This window comes from Streptopelia decaocto (genome assembly GCF_964273445.1).
Source record: "Streptopelia decaocto genome assembly, chromosome: 1".
Taxonomy (NCBI): domain Eukaryota; kingdom Metazoa; phylum Chordata; class Aves; order Columbiformes; family Columbidae; genus Streptopelia; species Streptopelia decaocto.
The window spans coordinates 149,403,421-149,422,712 of record NC_138663.1 but is presented as its reverse complement, the minus strand read 5'-3'; the positions used below and the strand labels follow the sequence as shown (position 1 = coordinate 149,422,712).

At 37.4% G+C, this 19,292-nt stretch overlaps 1 protein-coding gene across 1 annotated transcript in view; it reads left to right on the top strand.

Moving 5' to 3' along the window:
- Positions 1 to 19,292, top strand: part of CUL4A (cullin 4A) — a 38,922-nt gene that overhangs the window by 5,221 nt on the left and 14,409 nt on the right. The window contains exons 3-10 of the mRNA XM_082049911.1: positions 1,840 to 1,934; positions 4,090 to 4,168; positions 5,947 to 6,020; positions 7,518 to 7,680; positions 10,019 to 10,108; positions 12,097 to 12,179; positions 15,289 to 15,356; positions 17,314 to 17,432. Coding sequence (XP_081906037.1) covers positions 1,840 to 1,934; positions 4,090 to 4,168; positions 5,947 to 6,020; positions 7,518 to 7,680; positions 10,019 to 10,108; positions 12,097 to 12,179; positions 15,289 to 15,356; positions 17,314 to 17,432 — 771 coding nt within the window. The remainder of the gene's footprint in view (positions 1 to 1,839; positions 1,935 to 4,089; positions 4,169 to 5,946; positions 6,021 to 7,517; positions 7,681 to 10,018; positions 10,109 to 12,096; positions 12,180 to 15,288; positions 15,357 to 17,313; positions 17,433 to 19,292) is intronic.

Genomic DNA, 19,292 nt, shown 5'->3' with positions numbered 1-19,292 from the left:
ATGTGAGGCTGTAAATCCCCTGGAGCAAGGGAAAATGTTCTTGGGTCAGTTTTAGTTGCCCAGGTGAAATAGTGCTTTAAATCTTTGGCAGTGTTCTCTGCAGTATCACCTCAGTGTAAAGGCAGTTAAGGTGAAGTTGAAGGAAGAGACAGCTGGATTTTTAGTGCTGAAAATTGTGTCCGACTTCTTTGGATAATTTTGTATGAAGCACTGAATTGCCAAAAATACTTACTGTATACTTTACAGTTCTCACAGAACATTTGGCTGTCTTCATTGTCATTCATTTCAGATGCTATGGTCTATTAATAAAATAATTTATTGAAATACAGCACACAAGTTAAAATAAAGTGTGCCTGGAACAGAGTCTAAATATAGGCAATGGTATCCAGCAAGGCTACGTTTTCTCTTTGGCATTCTCATTGAGCTTCTTGTGAGGAAAAAATGTGACTGTAAGACAATGTAATTACTGAATAGCTGAACAGCAGTATGCTAGAGATGTCCAGAGCTGTCTCACTGTAGTTTGGGTCAGCTGTGTAACAACTCAATTTACATTAATATAGTGACGAGAAGAACGTGCATTGTTTGATATTTATTTATTTATTTTCCTCCTTCTTAGCTATGGATAAATATGGATAAATATGGTCCATAAATATGGCCCATGAGGTCCCAATACATCAGTACAAGTCTTTAGTTAACAATTAGTGTGGGTTCTTTTTTTTTTTTTCTTTTTTCCCCCCTCAGTTTATGTACCTTAGCACAAGTATGTGAATCAGTGGAAATATTTAGAAATAAATAAGTTAATAAAATGACGTGAAAACAGCTTGTCCTGGTTTTGGCTGGGATAGGGTTAATTTTCTTTCTAGTAGCTAGTATAGTGCTGTGTTTTGGATTTAGTATGAGAAGAATGTTGATAACACAGTGATGATTTGGTTGTTGCTGGGTAGTCAAGGACTTTTTCAGCTTCCCACACTCTGCCAGGTGCACAAGAAGCTGGGAAGGGGCAAAGCCAGGACGGCTGACCCAGGCTGGCCAAAGGGGTGTTCTGGTGTTACTTACCATATCATATCACGCTCAGTATATAAATTGGAGTGGACTGGGGACACAGATACCTCTGCTTGGGAATGAATGGGCTATTGGGTCACAGGTGGTAAGCAATTGCATTGTGCATCACTTGTTTTATATATTCTATTATTTATTATTATTGTTATTCTTATATTTTCTTGCTTTGTTGTCCTATTAAACTGTTCTCATCTCAACCCATTAATTATTTTCCGTTACAATTCTTTCCCACACCCCACTTCGGGGTGTGGGGATGGGCAATGAGTGAGCAGCTGTGTGGTCCTATTTGCCGGTTGAGGTTAAACCACAACACAGCTGTATTAATTTACTATTTAGAGAGAGTGGTTGAAATATCTGCCTTAAAGTTATTAAGAAAGGAAAATACTTGGAATTATTGTGTTACTCCAAAAAAAAGTGTGTCTGTGCATCCACTGGAGGATGCACAAAATGGACCTACAAGTAGAGTTTTGCTGTTGAGCAGTATTCATGGGGGGAAAATTCTTGTAATGTTTACCAGCACATCTGACCCAGATGGTGATGGTGGACCTTGTCTGTACATAAGATTTCACAGTATAAGAAGGGACCAAAATCAGAAAGGAATCAGAAGTCTGAAATTTTCTATGTATTTTGATAATTTCATTTTGATATTTTGGTTTTGTGCAGAGCTTGGACAGATAATGCTGGGGTTTTTTTCCCTCTTTGTTGTTGGCCTTGATTACACAGGCACAAAAACTTCAATTTTTTAAATATCATTTGTAATCTCTTTTTGGTTTTTTTTAGGCTGTTGAAAATCTCTGTTCTTACAAAGTCTCTGCTACACTGTACAAACAGCTGCGACAAGTCTGTGAAGATCATGTAAAAGCACAAATCCTTCAGTTTAGAGAATATCCTTTTTCATGCACAGAAATGGTTAGAATGGTTCGTTTAAGTCGTTATTTTTTAAAACAATACTGTGTAAAAAATTACACCAGTAATTGTCAATATGTTAAAGAGGTTCTTTGTTGACCGCTTACATATTTTCTAATAAGGCATAAACAACTTTAGTCATCTGGGTGAATATTTTTTGTGTGCAGATAAGTAGCATGCTAATAACAATTTACTTATCATTTTAATAGGAATGTAAATTTTACACCCGATCTAGAAAATTTCAGTAGCACTTTCAGTATCACTTTCACTTGATAGCAGGTATGGATTGTTATGGTGGAGGACTGGTGGAGATGCTTACTGGAGCAATGGTTTAAAAAAAAAAAAAAAAGTCACCACAGTAATTTTCGACAACAGTGTCTTCTTTAAAAGAATTCTCAAATATACAGTACACCTGTTTAGCCAGTAGTAAGTAACTACTGGTCAGCCGCAGCATGTCATGGAGGCATTTAGTGAGCCCTTCAGGTATCTCATTTGTGCATTGGGAGCTCTAAGTTCAGAAGATCACTTGGCTGTCTTGAGACGCACAGTAACCTGAAGTTTTATGGCAAATTTCCCCGTAGTTTTCTTAAGTTACATTGCTGGACTTTTCTTCTGGCTGAACTGGTCGCAGAAGCTCCTGTAGATCTCTGGACACTTGGGTGTAACCAGCCGTTTTCTGAAACCTGTTGTACTTTTCATGCTGAGACTCATCTTTATGTGATCATTGCCTTCTGTGCAATAGCTGTGGGGTTGTACTTGCTCAGGCAGTAGGGATAAATACAGTCTATGCCCACCCGGCTCTCCCCCTGTTCCTGGAGAGTGCCTTTGCAAAAAGATGCTGCGGAGTGCCATACTGAACAGATACTACAGTACTTTGGGTGCTAGCAGTGTTTCCTAGGTCTCTATGTATTTCATTAGCAGCAAATGATAGCTTAAAATAGAAAGATGCAAGGGAGTGGGGCCCAGAAAGAACCTTCTTTCCAGGTGAATGCCTTAAATGTGCTTTGGATTTGGACTCTCAGTTTCTCAGTTTGCTGCATTCCCTGAGTAAGTGCCTACACTCATTAAAAAAGATCTTTTTTTCCCCGTTGTCTAGCTAAGTCCCAACATGGTTTTGGTTTGTTTTTTTGAGTACTAGCTAAGGAGTCTGGCTTGTACATAGCATGTAAGAAACACTGGTACACAAATGAGCATTGTGAATTCACTTTCTATATATTGCAGCTGAATTTTCATTACATTTACTCTGATATGTTTAAAATCACATCTAACTAAAAAGTACATTAGTTAGCACAGTAATCTCTTAAACATAACTGATCTCTGAGAACCAAATCTAATTGTTTGGTTTAAATCAGTATAGTCAACCAATGTTTGCATCGCTGTCTTTTCAGACTTCAGATGATCTTCTAAAGAGATGTTTTAAAACGGCTTTCTTCCCACCTCTGACAGAACGAGTGGTTTGGAGAGTTGAGAATTTTATATTTTACAGGTATACCACTTTATATCCGAAGGGCATGCAATCAATCAGGTTTGGCCAGAAGGAATTGGAGATGATACTGTGCAGGAAAGGAAGGTAAAGCCACGTCTGGATTTCCTCGTGTGATATGTTAGAATTCTGTTATTCATAAACAACAGTTGGATCTGTTGTGTAACGAGGAAAAATATATAGTTTACTTAGGGAGACCTGGAAATGTATATTAAAAGAGTGGTATTTGGATTTGTTGAGGATTATTTAGAACTGTAACTGCTTTTAGGAGATTAGGGTCACTCCTGTTGTGCACAGTGTGAACTCATTAAACAAACCAAATAAACCTTTCTATCCCTCTCACCTCAGTTGGTGACAAAGTTGTTTTTGACACTGGTGGGATTTCTTGTTTAAATCTGTATCAAATTACACAGTACAGCCGCTAGATGGTATTACTGAAGAGCAGCGAGTGTTTTTCCTTGAAAACAGGGAGGCCTTTTGGAGAGCTGCCAGCCCCTCTGCTGAGTAGCAGCTTTGCCATTAACCATTTAGCCCTGGGCAGCCCCAGTCACATCGGAATATCCATGGAGCAGCTTTGCTGGCAAACATCATCTCCAGAATCTGGTCTCAAAAGATACTGGCAAACGAGTTTTCCTTAATAGGCGCTGTACAGATTCTCTGGATAGTCTTTTATTTTTAAAGAAGATAAATAAATGCTGGCAAGATCATTGCAGACAAATGGTAAGTTGAATGTTTTTTCAGAATACATATCCTTGAGGTGTGAAATCTGGCAAAAAGGAGTTTGTCATGGTTTTAACTTGGGACTGTGGTACATCTCCTCCTCCAAGTTTCAATATTGCTTTTCACTTTCCCCTTTGCTTGCTAGAGGCGGATTTGTTGTGGAAAACTTATGTTCTGCTGTGTTGACTCTGACTTCCATAGGTTTCGTATGAAGCGGGAATATGACTCAGAAATATATTGTTGTTTCTATGGGTGGAACAGAAAACTAACCAGGCTGTGCTGAAATAGTTTGCTGTTTATAATTTTAAGTAATTGGAGAATTCACAGTCTTTGCTTTTAGATAGTTCTAAGAACTAGGTTAATTTGTGACCTTTTTTTTCCTTTTTTTATTCCACTCCCCGGCAAAGCAGAGAGCAGAGATGATTATCCTGACTATAGGGCTAAGAAACAGGCAGATTAAGTAACTGAAACTCTCTTTCTGCCCTTCTTCTTGTCCTCTGCCTCCACAATGAACTATGTTACAGAAAAAAATCCTCTCTCAAAGACACTGTGTGAATTGTCCCTTTTAAGAATTCAACATTATAATTCTAAACCAGCATTTTACAGTGACTTTTCATTGCATTGTCACTTAGTTTTTGCTACAGATGTGCAAAGTGGTTGAATTTCTATTTTTATTCCTCAAATGCACCCCTCTCCCCTCCCCCATGGTGGATGGGCAGAAGTATGTGATGTTTATCTGAAATAAAAATGAAAAGCATTATGGAAACTATTCAAAACAAATTCAACAGTCTGATGAAACAGGGTTGAAGTTTATTGCCTCAAAAATGTAATTAAACTGGACCTCTGTTTTTATAAAAAGGCTTTTGCTATGAACTCTGTTCACTTTAATAACTTTTGAGCATATCATTTCTTTTTTTTTTTTTCTCCTCAAAGCAACAACCTGTAGCCAAGTGGCTTTCTCACCCATGTGCTGAGTTAGCACTTCAGTTGAGATGAAAGAATCAGCCTCGCTGCTATTTTACTTGAACATGCTTGGCTAGAAACAGTGTCAGTTTGAGAATTGCTTCAGAAGCAATGAAACCTTTTAGGGGATGAGTAGGTGGACAGCTGGGAATAGAAATCTCTGTAGCTGGCCTGGGGGTGAGTTAGTTACTGACATTCTGAATTATGCTAAACTGAAAAGCTGGGCAGCCTTTAATGAGTCAAATTAAAAATGGATTTTGAATGTGAAAAAGTAATAAGCTAAAAACCACCTCCTCCTCCCACTTTTTAAATAAAAATTATGTATATTTATACCTTCTTTCCCCTGTTAGAATTAATGTATCTCTATTTTTTTCATTAATTTTGGCAGCTAACTTTTATTACAAAAAAGATCTGTTGCACAGCTTACTACTGTCTCTGCTTAGAGCTTCTTTTTTTTAAAAAGCAAAAACGATGGCAGCATACTATTTCAGGCTGTTTACTGAATGTCTTGGTCAAAATGCTTGAATGGCTTATGTATCTCGGTAGCATTAAAACTCCTAAGAGACCAATAAAACTATTTAGTTAATGGTTACAAATTTGAAAACTGTCTTGAAGGTACTTGTCAATACCGCTTAGTAATAGTATTAATATCAATAAATTACATACAAGTGGCTTCAGAAGTCACCACAAAAGTTGAAAATACATGCATCAGCAATTAAGGTGCATGTCTATGTGATGTGTTTTTTCAGAAGTTACTTTATAATTTTCAATGCCACATGATGGCAAATAGAAACATTTTCTTTATATATTTTCAGATCATGATCAGAAGCATCTTCTTGTTTTTGGATCGCACATATGTTCTTCAGAATTCAATGCTTCCTTCTATATGGTAGGTATCCATGTAAGTATTCCTCAAATCTTTAGAGTTTGAACAAGCTATTATATTTCTAAAGGTTGAAAATAAATTTTTCACTTTACATTTGATCTGTGTAATAGATCTCTAAAATTTTGTATTAATTTATGGGAATACATGTGTCAGTGTATGCGCGTGTCATTTCCTCCTTTCCCAAGAATATTCATGTTAAAGTGAGGGTAAAGGAAGGAAAAGGTCTGTGAACATATGATTAAAAGTCAAGGTGTCTATATAGCTGTAGTTGTCCCAGCCAGGTGAGGCTGGCTCTGTGAGGAACCTCCTTGAGCTGATGCCTCTGCACCTTGACCCTGAGCCAAGTGTTACTTTAGATGCTCCCGGTTTTGACAAAAATTCAGTGCTGAACTTCTTGCCTGGTTGTTTTTTAAATAAGATATACTGACAAGGTGCAGATCACCTTTCCAACACTGGCCTCTTGAGAGCTGAAACCTGTGGCTCAGAGCATTGACATGAAAGCCAGTTCCCACAGATGCTGCTGTGCTTTCAGCACACAGTCACGTCTTTGGCATTCTGTTTTTCAACATCCCTCCTGAGGGACGTTTTATATCATCTCCTGAGCAAACAAATGTAGACTTTGCCAAGAATTTCTGGTATCGTTATTCCATCTAAAGCAAGAGAAGATGTAGATAAAATACTGAAGTGAGAGTGTGCCTTTTCTCTGCCTGGCTGGCTTCTGTGCTCTCAGGAGTTCCTCGGGCAGACTGAGAAACCTGGCATCCTTCTCTCACCCCTTGTTTGTCCTGAGGATGTCTTTCTTCCCAACCTCTGCAGTAGTTGTCCTCCACCTCCTTGAGCTAGGCTTCCTTTTACTGAGTGCAATTGAAGGGATCTGTTCATACTTTGTGTCTTTCTCCATCATACTGGGAAAATTTCCCTTATTGAAATGCTGATGCATGCGGGAACATCGGAGATAACAAGTTTTACCTCAGATTCCTCTGTTTTCCTTGCCAAGACAATGTCTAATAATTGGCTTCTTCATGGCATAGAGGCATCATTCCTCATCCTCTTAAAATGAAACAAGAAAATGGCACAGGTGATAGTAAGGTCCTAAATATACAGAGAATTCATGCTTTTAAACAAAACTTAAAAATTACACATTGATTGACTGATCCAGGGAACCTTATGTTAAGGTTTGTGTTCAGGTTCTTTTATTTTTTTTAATAATAGTAGTTTTTTTAATAAGCAGAGAATGTTACAGTCTATAATGTGAAATACAGTCAGGCTGGTCACAGTTCTTAGCTGAAGTGAAAGCATCTGGTAGTGTGTGGCCTGGTATTATGATATTTCTTGTTATACTTTTCTTAGCGGACAGCACCAAAAGAACATACACGCCATTAATACATTATCTTTCTGTATAATATATATTCACTATATGTATTTATTTTTCTCAAACTGGCATACAGATTTTTGGAAAGAATCAACAGTGTGATTTATTAATTTTCAATATTCACACAGGGATATGGGGCTAGAGTTGTTTAGAAATCACGTCATTAGTGACAAGCAAGTTCAAAACAAGACTATTGATGGAATCCTCCTGCTGATCGAACGAGAACGGAATGGTGAAGCTGTGGACAGAAGTTTGCTGCGGAGCTTGTTGAGCATGCTCTCTGATCTGCAGGTGAATACAGCAAACTTCACTAATAACACCTACATTTAGAAACAGAGTTTGGACTCTTCTAATTTGTGTATTGTACTGAAATAATTTTATTCTTCTAGTAAATGTGCTTCAGAGTCTAGCTGTTGGACTGATAAGGTTGCCTTTTCTTTACTTGGTGCACAGTCTTTTATTCTTTGTGAAAGAGACCTCTTTCCCTGGTTTTCTTAGCTGACATAGTGGCCTACAGACTCTTGAATAACAGGTTTCCAAGTCTTTTAGTATGTGTAATATTTTATCTGTCTTGATCACTGATTTTCTAATCTTAGTGCTGGTTCAATGTAGCAACCAAAACAGACCACCTCTGTCACTGTAAAAAGTAACCAAATAGAATATAAGATGTATCTGGTGTATGTTGTTCCCTGGTCAACACGGCAGCTTTGTGGGGTGTGCAGTAAAACTTAGGAGCTGTCTCTCGTTCTATCAAACTGATGAGGTTGCTCTGTTCCCAAGTGGTACAGTGTACAGTGTTACGACACTGGCTTAAGGTTTTAAAAAGGGTTTGAAGAAGACGACTGCATAAAAGACTATTAAATAGTCATTTTTGGTCAGGCAGTTTACCAGCTTTTCAGCCTTAAATGTTAACCCTCCTGGCTCTCATCCATAACTGTCTCTAGTATACCAGCAAAAATGAATTACTCTGTTCAAGAGAGAAGGCAAATTTCTGTTAGTGATTTTTCAGATCACATGACCTGAAGGTATGGATGTGATTTGTGCATTTTTTCCCCACCTTTGTTTCCCCCTGTAGTTATTTGCCTTCTCTAAGTGGATCAGATTCTTGTAGGTGTTGACCTTTTAACATTATTTTTTTTAGCAGTGTACACTGCTAAAGAGAAACATTCCCTTTTATTGAATCCTTCTTACAGAATTGGATTTAGGTTTGCATTATGCTTTGGCTCAAAAGTGTAGTTTTCTTTTTTCACTAGGGAAACTAACCTAATCTAATCTGTTTTTTTCTTTTTTTACAATATCTGTCACTTCATTGAGATAGACATGTGCTTACAATCCTGTAATTTTACTCCAGGATCTCTCCTTCTCCCTCTTTCAACAGAGGTTAGCTTCTGAAGAAGGATTAATTAATAAAGCAAATCTTGTATCTAATTTGAAAACAATTAAGCTCCTACTCATTGCTGATTTTTAGGCAATTATGCAAATGAGAACCAGCTGCTGAAAGTTGATTCCTCCTTGCATAAATCCTATTCTATAGCCCTTTCTTATTGTAGAGCTTTACACATATTTTATGCAGAAAATAGTTCCATGTACTCTTATGTTAATGTTTTTCCAGTTACCCTGAAGGCAAGGAAGGTAAGAAGTGAAATCTAGCACTTGATCCTGTTGAACTCGTAGCTAGTGTAACACAAAAGCAGAAGCAATGACTTGATTTCTACATGTGATGCTGAATTAGTGAATTGTCATGCTCTGAATGCTTGTTGAGCCAGAGGTTTCACATTTAAGTTTGCTTTGGGGAAAAAAGAAAACTCTTAAAAGTACATAAGAAAAAAAATGGTTCAGAATACAATAATGAGTTTTACAGCACTGCTATATTTTTTGGAAGAATTATTTCCTTCTATTCTTCCATGACAATCAAAGTATTTTTCTTTTTTCTTTTCACTAACCGTCCTGCTGTTTACATGTTATTCTCTATGTACCTTCTCCAGATTGTTTTAACTATTTTATATAGTTGTCCTTTCTATACTAAACTGCTAATTGTTATGCAGAAATCTTTTATGCCTGTGATTGCTGTTGGTGCCCTTTTTAACACATCAGCTTGTTCCTCCCCTGGAGAAAGAGTGTTTACCTTGTTTGGTACAGTTCATTTTTCCTGCTTTTGGGGCACTGAGATAAACCAGGCAGATATGAAGATGTGCCACTGAGCATTTTATTATTTTGCTGATGAGAATTACCTGTTTTGTGCCAGTGTCTCACTAGTTGGAAGTATCTTATTGGTTTTTTCTGCAGAAATATCAGTGGGAGTCTTGAGCTCGGGTGGACTGGATGTCATTGCTGTGCTTATGTTGAGTGCTGGGTTTGGTCTGGGTACCTTAAACAGAAGCCCGTCAATTTAGAGTATTTGAGTACTGATGACTGAAACACGCTATTGCTGCACTGAGAAGTCAGCTCTGGTCTCAGTCTTTCTAAAAACAGTGGGCAGAGAACTTCTGTGTTAATATTAATATTACTCTGATGCTTCTCATAACTGTGTGTATTCTTGAGATTGTACTTGCCCTCTATGCCTGACAGCCAAAATGTGCTACCCTTACTGGCAGCTTAATGTGAGTAACTAAATTAATTTCTTGAGCAGGTTTACAAGGAATCGTTTGAACAGAGGTTTCTGGAAGAGACAAATTGTTTATATGCTGCAGAGGGCCAAAGATTAATGCAAGAAAGAGAGGTAGGTACATGCTGAAGATGACTGCTTTTCTGCTAGTTTTATCTGCTAGTGAGAACTTATGGTAGTGCCGTGATGTATTGATGATCAACAAAAGTCACTGGTGCCTAGTGCAAGCACACCTTCACAGATTTTGATGAGGACCACAGTACTGTGTCAAGTATCCAGATTGCCACGGTGTTTGAAATGCATAATTAAGGGTGGAAACCCAGTGGCATTTTGTGTAGCTAAAGCCACACTACCAGAAAGTCATTTCTACATAAAGCTGCTACCAGTATTATTTTTGCCCAAGAGCTGTGAAATATCCACTGGTATAATACTGCTATGTCTTAATACCTAAGTAAACTGTTTACTTTTTTACTCTGTTGTTGCATTTATTTAATTGTTTTGTTCCTTTTCCTTATTAGTTGAATAGACTTAAGACATTTTTGTTTTCTGTCCTCTTGAAATAAAATTATGCTCTGTGGTGGGCAGCATGCAAATGTGGTTGTCTCTGAAAAGGTATATCAAAAGCTGAGTTTTGTGGTGGCTAAAAATACAGAAGACTAGCTTTATTAATTCTATTTTAACACTGAGTCACTACAGACATTTTGAAAATGCCTGTTTACATTGCACTGAGGTGAATCCTTGTGTCCAGTCCTGCTCAGTTCACCTCTGTCGAGGGTTAAGATTGCGGGGTGACAATAAAACCCTGGCAGATGTATTGTTAACCCCCTCTCCCCCCCAACTTACCCCTTTTTGCCCCTCCCTCTCCCCCCTTCCCACTCAGGACAGGCGATCGGGAGGGAAAGAAGGACAGAGAGAAGAGAGTTGGAAAAATTAACAATGTTTTACTAATGCTACTAATAAGAATAGAGAAAATAATACAAAATATACAAAACCAATCTTGAAAGTCTCAGCAACTGCAGAGCCGGCAACCAAAGTCCTGAATTGGACTCTGCAGCCGAGCGGAGCTGGATTCAGTCTGTCACTAGGCCTCAGTTCACAGGGATGACTAGCAAGGTCCTCTCCTAATGTCGGCCATAAGCAGAAGGGAAAAAGCAAAGGCAAAAGGGCCGAGATCCTCGTGATTTCCCACTTTTATATGAAGTATTCACGTGAATGGAATGTTATACACAGTTGGTCAGTTTCTTGGTCACCAGTTTCTCGTTGCCCCTCTCGCGAGATGTCCATCCGTGCTTATCAATAAGTTTGCATTCCATTGCTGTGTTTACCAAAACATGTGTCTGGTTCTCCAGGAAAATGCAGTTAATATGAAGGCTTTAGCTGACAGGCAAAATTCACTGAAAGAAAAACTTGTTTTTAACAAAACCAGGACAACCTCATTGTCTCACATTCCACTGGAACCTGAGGTGAAACACTGACACAGATTTTGAGACCAAGAGTCTTACTGCTTTTGTATGCCTAGTGGAAAACTGTGGGGAAAACACAAAAGAAGTAACACCCTAATTTATACAGTGTGTATGCCTGTGTGCATAATGCATCCAACTATATGCATAATACATATGTATGCCTGTGTGCATAATGCATCCAACTATATGCATTTACATGCATATGTATGTGCATGTGCCTGTGTGCATACATGTACATGTATGGACATATGCATAACTATTTTGATAATTTGAAGCCTAAGTTTCATACCTGTGTTGTAATATTTGCTAAATGTGTTAATGCTCCATAGGAACAGATATTCCACTGGAGGAACTGCCACTGAAGTAATAGCTGTATGGTTCACACCAACTGAAAATCTGCTCCAGTCTAGCTTAGTTCAGAAGGGTTTTGAAAAAAAATTACCTTCCTCTGAAAAATTCTCATATTTCTGTTTTTCTTTGCCTTTTGGTCAAGTGCAGTTACAAGATTTCTAATATGAAGTAGCATTGATTAATAAAAATACCAATTATGTAGTACATAACAACATTCTGGTGGAATAGTCCTTTCCAATTTGTATTCATAGTTTTGTAGTTAAACTTGACATTCTCTTGTCTTGCTAGGTCCCAGAATATCTTCACCATGTTAATAAACGTTTGGAAGAAGAAGGAGACAGAGTAATAACATATTTAGACCACAGCACACAGTGAGTACAAATTTTGTCATTCTTAGCATAAGTCAAGCGTCCCTCATAAGACAGTGTGATTATTTGTGGTTGGAGAAAGATGGAGATTTTTTTTCTGCTTTATCTTGCAGATATTACCTTGTTGACAGTGCTTGAGATACAGCTTGCTTTTTTTAAGACTTTATCAAAACTGTTTTCCCTAAAATCAAAATATACCTTGAATAACAGGGGAGAAATTTGCCCTGGAAGATTTATCAGTGTATACCGAAGTTAACAAAATATTATATAAGAACTCAAATTTGCATTATCAAAGTAGCAGCTGATTTTAGCTATTCATGTGCTGATAAAATTAACCACAAATGTCTTGAGGGAAAGAGTCATTAGGCAAAAAAAAAAGGCTAAATTATGTCGTAGGCTAGAGGACATGAACATCGCTCATAAGCAGTCCAGGATGTGAACTTAGAGTAGATCAGCTTTGGTGCAGCTGCTGCCAATGTATTGTGCAAGGCAGCTTGTCCTTTTTTTCAGTCAGGTGTTGAGTAATAGTGTGTGTTTTGCTGGGGTAAGAATGTGCATTCAAGTAGTGCAGCAGAGTCACTGATATGCTATAAATCCGTATCTAATTTGTTCTGCAGTAAGCTGTTGCTTTTTAAATAAAGAACATAACATTTTATTGTTTAGTTTTCCGAATGACGTGTTGGCATTTCATTGAGTGTTAAAAGGATAATTGAATAAAAATTATCTTTTTCACTTATTTTCTTTAGACATGTTTTATATATAATATATAGTCACACACATGCGTTGTGTGTCATGGTACATATTTGAACTTGAATCTTCTTTCTGTAAATGTTGATTGCAGTGTGGCTAGCTTTTTCTGGCAAAATCAGTCACATTAACTATTTCTGTGCACAAAATTAAAGCATGTATATATTTATTTACTGTTTAAGTTAAAAAATAGGTTAATATCATTATATTTTTGGTCTAGATATACATCAAGTTCTTGTTTTGAATTGCGTCCTTAGTTAAAGGCTTAGAAACCTACTTTCAGAAAGCTTTGCACTAGTTTTCTTTCTTTGCACTAAGAAACAGCAGTTCTTAAAACTTGTGCCCTTGAGTTGTCCTTGGGTCATATTGTCTCTCCAAGTGTGCATGAAAAGAGCAGAAGGGATGTTCACTTTAGTTACCAGGTTTGATCGTAAGATGGAAATGATACTTCCAGGAGAAAACCCTTATGGGAAGCACCATTCAGAATACTTTAAACCAGATTTGTGCAACACATGGAGAGTGTGTTGTTGCAGCCCCTAAATGGATTTATTCAGCCCATCAGTATGTGCCTCCTTCTGGAGAGCTGACCAGAATAAGAATGTCCCCTGGACAGTCAGTAGATGACTGAGGTTGATGACTTTCAGGCCATACAGAAGGTACCTTCAGGCTCATTCATCACCAAGCAGTCAAGATAAATACTCGTTCTGCCTGTCTGCTTGTTAGGAAATAGTGCTCTGCCTCTCAGTCTCCAGCAGATGAATTGTCCTGACTTCCACTGTAGGCAGAATAGGTCTGCTGGGGTAAAGGATGGTATTTTATACAACCTTGACTTCTCCTTCTGTTGGAGACAGTCAGCAGCTCTAGATAGCAGTAATTGGAAATGTCAGGGAACTTGGAAGTGACCATAAAAATGGTTGTATGTGTAATGAGCAAGTGTGTGTCTAACTGGTATTTCATGTTCACTTATGACCACTGAGGGGAAAAAATAGAAAAAAAAGATATGTGGTGCCTCATTACTCTCCTAGTATCTGCCTGTTTTCAGTTCAGGGTGTTTTCTCAACGTGATGTGGTTTGTCTGTTTGGATCTCTTTCAAATATTTGCACTGTCTCACTGGGATTCACTTCAGTTTTTCCATCTGTCCCAGCCTTTGACAAAAGTGTTCCACTGGTGCACTAGCCACCACAAGATGAATTGCCTCCTTTTGTTGTCAGCCTGGCTCCCAGTACCATCAATGATGACCCCAGTTCTTGTATTGGAAGGGGAAGTGGTCAATTCCCTTCCACCTTTTCCCTGCCTGTCAATGTACTGTACCCCTGCTAAGTCATTTCTTGCCCACAAAGAAAAGTCCTAACTCATGTAGTTGTTTCTCTTGTAGCTGCTACTGCATACTTATAATCTCTGTTCCCTTCTCTGAACCTTTTCAAATTGTATTTTAATCCTTTTGAGATTAAGGGACTGAAATTGTGTATTGTATGGAAGGTGAGGCAAATCCTTGGTATGGTGTTTCAGGAAAGGTCGTGTTTTAGCAAAGGTAGGAATGTAAAGTGGATGCTGCTATGTAAAAGGCTTCCATCAGTAGAAATCAAGCACTTCTGTTCTAGAATATATAAATTAAGGGTCTGAGAACCGGTTTTATAAAATTTAGAAAGAAATAGTTGGTCTTTCTTTGTCATACTGTAAGCAGCAGTAGAATTTTAAATGTTGTAACTAATTATACCTTTGCACTTCAGACATTTATTTTTCCTTTCTATAAAGCATAAAAAGGAAAACTTGCCATTATTTTTCAGTCCTGTCTAAAGTGAGTGTATTAAATTTTTTCATTAATAGTAAAAAGTAGAGAAGATTCAAGTACAAATTTAAAATGTTTTGCAAATTTGAATCTTGTGGTTCTAGCTCAATTGACAACTATATAGGTGCATAACACAATTAGTTGAGAGTTTTGAACATAACCAGCATGTGTTGTATTGTTTTGAGTTCAGACTCTTGGAGGTTTTTATTTTGCTTTGTGGTTTTGTTTCTTTCCAAGAAAGCATCAATTTCACTTTTTCCAGAAACATTTTTGTATTGATTTTTGGTATCTAAGCTTCTCTCTTCTACTGTGTAAGAACTTGCCTTTTAGTATTCAAACTTGAATTTCATTTTTAGTTACATACATGGTTTATTGTTTTCTTTCTTATATCACATGCAACATTTTGGTCCTGATTTGTAGCCACTGTTTTAAGTAGAAAATTGTTGACTTTTTTTTTTTTTTTTTTTTTGTATTACAATGTATTACAGTGTAAGTTATTCACAAATATACTGTGACAGGAGGCAAAACCCCCTTATACTCTAATACTTCTAATATACTTTTCTTCCTTTATTTAGGAAACCACTGATTGCTTGTGTGGAGAAGCAGCTACTAGGAGAACACTTATCAGCTATTTTGCAAAAAGGTATTTTTTAATTAATGTAATCTCTGATAAGCAACAGATTCTTCTACTCTACAATAACCATAAACTCCACAGCTTTTATTTGGCGATGTATGTTAGCCATTGGAAAAACTTCCACAGACACAGAAAGCCAACCAAATGACTGTTGCACCCACAGTGACAAGTAAATTTTGTATGTGGAAACAAATATCTAAGATATAATTCCATATTTGTAAAGGTTGCTAAACCCCCAAAATCATCTTTGACTTGCAGCAGTGGGCTTAGGAATTATACCTTTGGAACTGCATATTTCCTAGAATTATATCAACTTCTAAATGAGAGCTGCAGTTACTGTTGTGGCTTTTTTTATGTGATAATCAGGTTATTTCACTGTTTTTAATACGTTTAGAAAAATAAGCCTGATCACTCCATCTTAGCTATTCTTAAGCTTATAATAAACGGAAGGTAGGAATAATTAATTTTTTTGTTGAGATATGTCAATTGTGCTTGCTCTTTAATTCAAGTATTATTTTTAAATAACTTATCCAGTGGCACATTTGTTTATCAGTAGGTTTAACCAGAAAGTTTGTGGTCTTGTTTTAATCTGAACTTTTTCTTGGTTTATAATGTATATATACAATCCATGTAAATATGGAGAGATTTTTCTAGTTGCCTTCTAGTTTCTAGTAGCCTTGTATCAGAGGACTGTCCTATATATCTTTTTCATTTGTCAGAGGAAGAGGGAAGGTTAAACGTTATAATTCAAGTTATAACAAAGCAATTAGTGTATTTGTGTCTTTAAATAAACAGGCAGTGATGGTTGGATGTGAAGGAATGGGCATTTCTGAATTCCCTGTTCAATGCCAAAAGAACACCAGTCACATGTATTCAAGACTTTGTAACCTGTTGTGTTACATACTTTTAAGCAATGTCCATTCTTCTGATATCTCAAAAGTTTAGGCATGTGTCAAAGTCCAGGACGTCTCAAAATATCACCCAAAAGTTTACCTGACATAATTCTTGAACATTGGTTGCCTTTCTGAACGTGTAAGTAGTTGTAATATACAGCAGCAGTATTTTTAAGATGAAAAATATAGTGGAAAATGGGATAACTCAGTAGCAATTGAACATTCTTTGTAATCTAATATCATTTAAAAATTGGAATTAATGAAGTATGTTTAATGAATTAGGACAGTTGCACAAAGTCAGCTACACTGATGATGTGAGTTGTCAACTTGTGTAGAGTCAAGCTTTCTGGATTTTAAAAACTGTCATATATCTTTTATACTGCCCTCCAATATTACTAAAGCACCCGTCACCAACACCAGACAATGTATGTCTGATTACATTCAGACTATGTTCATCATATTCTCAAATATAAAAATGCGTATATAGTTGTTATGCTTCATGTTTTGCTTTGAGCTTTGCTTCTCCATTCATTAGCCCAAGGCCTAGTTTCATGCTGGGTGAACTGATAAAGGCAAAAGTTGCTTGGAAGGAATTTGTAGTCTTGTGTTATTCCATAAGTATGAGCATAGACAATTCATAGTACATTCCTAATCTAAAAAGATGGCTCACCCCACTCCACAGAAAAAAATCTGCCAAAGTATCTTTACTTAGCTTACCATTTTCTGACATTTTATGAGATCTCTCGATAAAACTGTACTCTTCAAATCAAGTACTGTTCATAAACTTACTGTAAAAGGCTTACAGTCAGCAACTTGTTGGCAAAGTACTTCAGTTGATGTCGTTTTAAAATATGATACCATAAATCATTTCAGCCAGTTTAAACAAGGGGACATGTTAAGCCTGAACATATCACTTGCTTTCAGAAACTTAGTCTTTAAAAGTTCATGCTTTTTAAACATGCTGGACAGCCTTGTATATTGATGTATTTCATAGAGACTTTTCTCATCTATTTCTTACTATATTTATGCACTGTATTCAAATTTGCTCTTTCTTCTGATTTCATTTTTTTTAGGACTTGATAACCTGCTCGATGAAAATAGAATATCAGATTTGACCCAGACATACCAACTGTTCAGCCGGGTAAAAGGTGGGCAGCAGATCCTTTTGCAACATTGGAGTGAATACATCAAGGTATTTCAAAGATCTCTTATTAATGTCAAATATTATGCTGTTATCATAGATTTCTTCTATCAAAACCTAGAATAATACGTAGATGTATGCGTCAAAATTCAGTTTTAAGCAAATACAAGGAGGGATGTTAATGCTTTTCCCCCAATAACAGTCACATACTGAGAAACAGCAACACCTAAGTTTTGGTTTTAAATTTCTACTTGGAAATTGCCTTCCTCATAGGTTTGAATGTTATACAAGGAATTATCCTGATTTGTTTTGCCTTTAAATAGAGCCACATGCACATATGATTAGAATATGCTGGATTGTATGAGGTGTTGTGTCTTGCTACAAATATACTCAGCTGTTTACATATCTGCAAAATCAGTGGAACATCAGAATGTAGCTATTCTACTGCAGGCCAGCAGTGCTAGGTGTAACCAAACCACAGCCATGCTGATGGATGTTTAAGCTATTTTGAACAGAATACTCCTCTTAAAATTAATCCATCATCAAAGTCATATTTAGATGCTTCAGGTTTGTTTTGCTAGGCACAATATGCATGTAGTACACTGCCCAAGAGAACTTGAACTTGCAAGATGGAAGCAGCAAAGCTCCACAGAGGGTATTTCTCTCTGGAGATGATAATTCCCAATGTGGTAATTCAGTTGTGAATTGCTCATGCGTTCATCAGCCTTCAGGACTAAATGCACAACATCAGTTCATTTCAGAGGTGCCTTTCCTGCACACCCATGTCTGGAGTTCTGCATGGTGCACCAGGACCCAGCCCATGCGTGTGGAATGTTGTGTCTTCCAGTGTCCCCAAATGCAGTCCGCGGATCCATAGGCAGCTGGGCCAATTAAACAGCTTGCTGTAGCTGAGAAGGAATATCTTCCTTCTTTGTTGCTCCCAGATCATGCTCCTGACATAACCCTTGTGCTGCCTGCCACTCCATAGACTCTTCTGTGATCTGTTTTAACACAGTATCTGGGCAAGGTCAGTTTTATGCCAATTTAGTGAGCTAAAGAGGCTCAGAGAAAAGTCCTGGTGCTGGCCCAAGGAAGGAAGCAAGAGTTTGGGTCAGGCAGGAAAATAAGGGAAGGAAGACCAAAACCTCTCCTTTCATAGCAGCAAGTTTTTAAATTGCCTTATCATACCTTGTGGCTTTGTTTTTGAGAAATTACTTACACAGTCAAAAAGCTAGAAACCGTTTTCTATGTGTCAGTAAATCTCCTCCTTTCAAACATTTGTATGACTGGATGCATTAAAGTGAGGCTTCTAGAACTAAACTTCTGTCTTGTGAGCCAGTCTAAGAAAAAGCACAGTGAGCATGCCAAATTACTGGGGTGAAGATCTGTGTTCTACTGTAGTCACCTTTTTATGATTTCACAGGTGCCACTTAGTTTTCTGTATCTCCGTTTGCCATTTGTAGAATGGGGGAATGCCCTGCAGTTTATGAATGTAACTGATAGAGACTGTGAGATGTCCAAATGCTGTGTTAATGAAGGGAAAATGGTGCAAAGTATAAGATAAGAGGTCCCTTCCAACCCAAACCATTCTCTGATTCTGTGATATACATATTGAATCTAAGGGCCTTGAGCAGCCTCGAGTTTGTCTTTGCTTCACTCTGAAATATTACCTGGCAAAGATCTCCTGAAAGGTCACAGTGGGTAATTAGACATTGAAGTGGATATTCTGAGGTTCGGAAGGGATTTCCCAATCTGTCTTTGACTGTTGTTGTGGCTAACATACTTCAGTTTATGAAAACACACCAGTTGAATACTGTTCTGCTTTTACTGTGCAGGTGTTCCCTCTTTCTCACCTTGGAAAACTGGTCATTCTGTCTGGGCTGCTGATCAGTGTTCTTAAGCCATTGTAAA